We start from the raw sequence: 3,849 nt of genomic DNA on the forward strand, positions 1-3,849 counted from the left end.
TACTCAAGTTACTGCATTACAAAGTACTTTAGTATTATTTTTCTATTTTTACCCAAAATGAGACGATGTGAGCATTATGGAGAAGGATTAACCCTAATCCTAACACCAATGTACTGTAATGTCTGTCCCAGGAAATCTCTTATATGGACAAATAAATCAGATATACCTACAGCTGAATAACATGCAGATAGAGACACTTTGACTGATGAAACGTGGAAGACAATAAACACACAATTGCAATGCTAATTGACATAGCTTGTATCACAGTATAGAATTTTATAACAAAATATATTTTCTGTCTCGCTGTGATAAGAAGCAACATGGAACCACAGAAGCTAACTGTTTCAAACACGACTGATGTTATATAGTGATTTTGGAGCAAAACATGATATTAGTCTCATAAATTGTCATGTTTGACGCTACGTTAAGCAAACATACTACCTGTCCCTGTTGCCAGGAGCAACTGTTTTATAACTAATTTTGAAAAGTACATTCACGTATAAGATTGTGTGGTTGTTTTTAAGAAGGGCAAAAGCAAAGAAGGGTAAGTGGAGGTTTAAAAGAAAAGAAAGGGTCTAAAACAGTGTGAATAGAAAGGTGCCAGTAAAAAATAATGTGGGGTATGGGTAAGGTTGGGCATCGTTTGAATTTTAATGATTCCAATTCTTGTCAATTCCTAATTTCGATTCCAATAAGGTAATCCGATGACCCCTTTAACGCAGTCTCACACGAGAATGTGCTGCTGCTCTGTGCCACTAGAGGGAGCGTGAGTGTCCTTCATATGAGCCGAGTTAAAAACGAAAGTGAAAGTAGAGGAAGATAAGCGACTAATAAATATAACAAATATCTGAACATTGTGCTTGAAATTTGTATGTTTAAAAGTAAACAATAACTAACAAATATTCGAGAAAATGTATTAAAAAGAGAATTACAGCTGCTTGCAACTGCTGTTCAGTTCAGTTTGAAAAGTTGTGGTTGTATTGTCTGGGCTGATCTGCAGTTGTGCTGTATTACGATGAATTTTATTTGAAATGAACTTTAGCTATAATAAATACCCTAGAAGTCCAGCAGGTCACTATATCTGTATTCTACAGCAGACTATGTGCATACTTAACAATATATGATTGTATTTCATGTAGCTGTACTAAAGTGTACTACTTAAATGGATAGTCCACCCAAAAATGAAAATGCATCATTTGCTCACCCTCATGGAACTACATCCTTCTCTGTCTGCAGGTCTATCTATTTCGGATCTTTACTTTTTACTCAATCAGTCTCTCAAAACTCTTATAAAGGATGAAGACACTGCCTCTAAAATGAGTTTCCATCACTTGTATAAAAAAGGGCACAGGCCACCAAATGTTTACCATTAATGACAATAACAGTCAATCACCATCAACTGAAGTAACATGTTTAGACTGAAAGAAAGAGACAAGACAAGCAGAAACATAAGAACTACAAGTGACTTCCAGCCACAGCCTTAGATTAATTCAGCTGAAATAAAAGAAGACATTAAATCTTTGAAGATCTCGGCAGATGATGATTAAACAACTCCACAAAGAGCATCACCAGCTTCACACTAACCAGCTTGACTTTATTTCTGTCAGATGTCTACAGAAGATCTTATTGAGAATTAACAGAGCTTTAGATGTTGATGTTTTATGTTAATTGACTTTTTATGGCACAACTATACCATACAGACATTAATTTCAACTTTTATCTCATACTGTAATTATGATTTAATATCTCACAATTTCAACTTTTTATGTCAATTTTTTTAATCATAATTTCAACCTTGCATGTCAATTGCAATCTCATAATTACAATTTAGTATGTCATAATTTTGACTTTTGTCATAATTTTGACTTTTTATGTCATAACTATGACATTTTATCTCACATTTGTGTTAATGGCTGTATAAAAGGCAGCTCCAGTAATTTATTCCAGCATTCATCTAGACACATAAATTTGTGCCTTAAACCAACAAATGCAAAGCAAACTAAACTGAGATTTCATCTGAAACTGATGCTTAAGATTATAGCATGATTGATTCAACATTCAATATCAGACAGAGTGTTATAAACACAGGTGCAAAGTGACTCAGGAAAACGTAAAAAAAAAAAAACCCAGATTATGAGAACAGAGACCTCTGCTGGTCACACTTTATGCCTTACAGTGACAAATCTTTCACTCATAGTATAAAAGTGTGCTTAATTCATTTGCAAATCTCATACTATCAATACTACTCCTGTAATTTATTTTCCATTATAATTTTTCTCTGTCTGCATGTTTGTTTAGTAACATGAATGCCCCTGCAGTTTATTAATTAAACAATCAGTGAAATTACAGACACATGTACTGATTGTGCAGCCACAACCTTAAATAGCATATATTATAAACCATATGCACATTAATGGAGTCCAAATTTGGACTCACACCAGATCTGAAAGCACTTCTCAGCCTCCTCCACTTTCTTCTTCAGCTCCTCTTTATTCTCATCAGTGTTTTTGTAGTAAACTCTGACCAGCTCTTCATTAAACCTCTGTGGCAGGACACTGGAGAGCTGACAGAACAAGACAAATTAGTTTCTATTGTGAGGAGTAAAGGAGCTACACTACAAACTTCAATCCAGCATTCAAACAATAGCCTACATAGATTTAAGCTCCAGCATTGTTTACAAAAAGTACTTTAGTATGAAATGTATCACACCTATTTGATCAAATTATGATTTATACTTCTAATCTGAAATAATCATTTGAAATATAGTGGTTTAAATGCGACGAGTACCTGATAATCGTTAATGGCAGAGGCTTCATTGGGCTTCCTCTTGCTGTAGAAATAGACCTTTTCAATGGGGTTTTTGTCCTTCATGCCGTAATCCAGATCAACCACCTGAATAAGAAGAGATGAAATGATTTATGAGGACATGAGAAAAGATGAAGGGGTGAATTCAGTAAACAGCTGAGCATCTTATTTCAGTGCAAAACCTGCATCTTAAACACCTGCAGTCTAGTTTAACTTTGCATATCAGCCCTGAAATACAACATAACTTACATAAACTGAGAAATCTTCAGCGTTCAGAGAAACAGTCGGTTCTGTACATTTGTACTTCTCTACTGCGGCTTTCCATGTTTCTGTCAGCTCTTCCTGATTTGAGAGAGTTAGTCAGTTAACTTGCCTGTGTTTGTGACTCAGTGCAAAAGATGTAGTTTAAAAGATCATGTTTATAATGATATGTGGACTGACTCCTTGTGATTTTATGTTCATTGTCTGATCTGTAAGTTATTTAAATACATGGTAAGGCATGTTTTTTGAATATTGGTAATATCAGTCAAACACTAAACCAGTGCTTTTCAGTTACCTTTGATTTGTTGTTCTCAGTCAGTCGAGCTTCTCCAACAAACTTTGGCAGTTTTCTTCTGACGATCTTGTTCAAGATGTCTCTGGATTTCTTCAGATTGTCAGCAGTGGAGGACAAGATCTGCTCAAAGATCTCATCTGACAGAAGAACAGATGAGTCATTATAATAACCAAAATAGGCTTTTCTGAGAATCTCTTATATGCAAATCATTACAACAACAATAATAATAATGAATAAATATATATTTTTTTGATGAATAACTACAAATCTCAAAAAGAAAATATCCCATCTGATTCACAGAATCCACTCCACAGCTCAGTTACCCACAATCCCCTCTGATGGGCTCTTGTACTCTTCCATCAGTTTCCAAGAGCATGAAGAGTCTCAGTGACGCTAGTCAAAATCAGAGAAGAGGAGATTCACTCCGATTACACATCTGTCGATCACAGCGTCCCGCCAAAAAAATATTACCCCTGGATTTTTTTTTT

At 35.0% G+C, this 3,849-nt stretch overlaps 1 protein-coding gene across 1 annotated transcript in view; it reads right to left on the bottom strand.

The window, feature by feature from the left end:
* Positions 1–2,301: 2,301 nt before the first annotated feature.
* LOC107756333 (deoxynucleoside triphosphate triphosphohydrolase SAMHD1-like) overlaps positions 2,302–3,849 on the bottom strand; it is a gene marked incomplete at its 5' end in the record, with an annotated part of 9,410 nt that continues 7,862 nt past the window's right edge. The window contains 2 exons of the mRNA XM_016573388.1: positions 2,302–2,563; positions 2,788–2,892. Coding sequence (XP_016428874.1) covers positions 2,411–2,563; positions 2,788–2,892 — 258 coding nt within the window. The remainder of the gene's footprint in view (positions 2,564–2,787; positions 2,893–3,849) is intronic.

Source organism: Sinocyclocheilus rhinocerous, unplaced genomic scaffold (genome assembly GCF_001515625.1).
Source record: "Sinocyclocheilus rhinocerous isolate Xijiao unplaced genomic scaffold, SAMN03320098_v1.1 scaffold14167, whole genome shotgun sequence".
In the NCBI taxonomy this organism is placed as follows: domain Eukaryota; kingdom Metazoa; phylum Chordata; class Actinopteri; order Cypriniformes; family Cyprinidae; genus Sinocyclocheilus; species Sinocyclocheilus rhinocerous.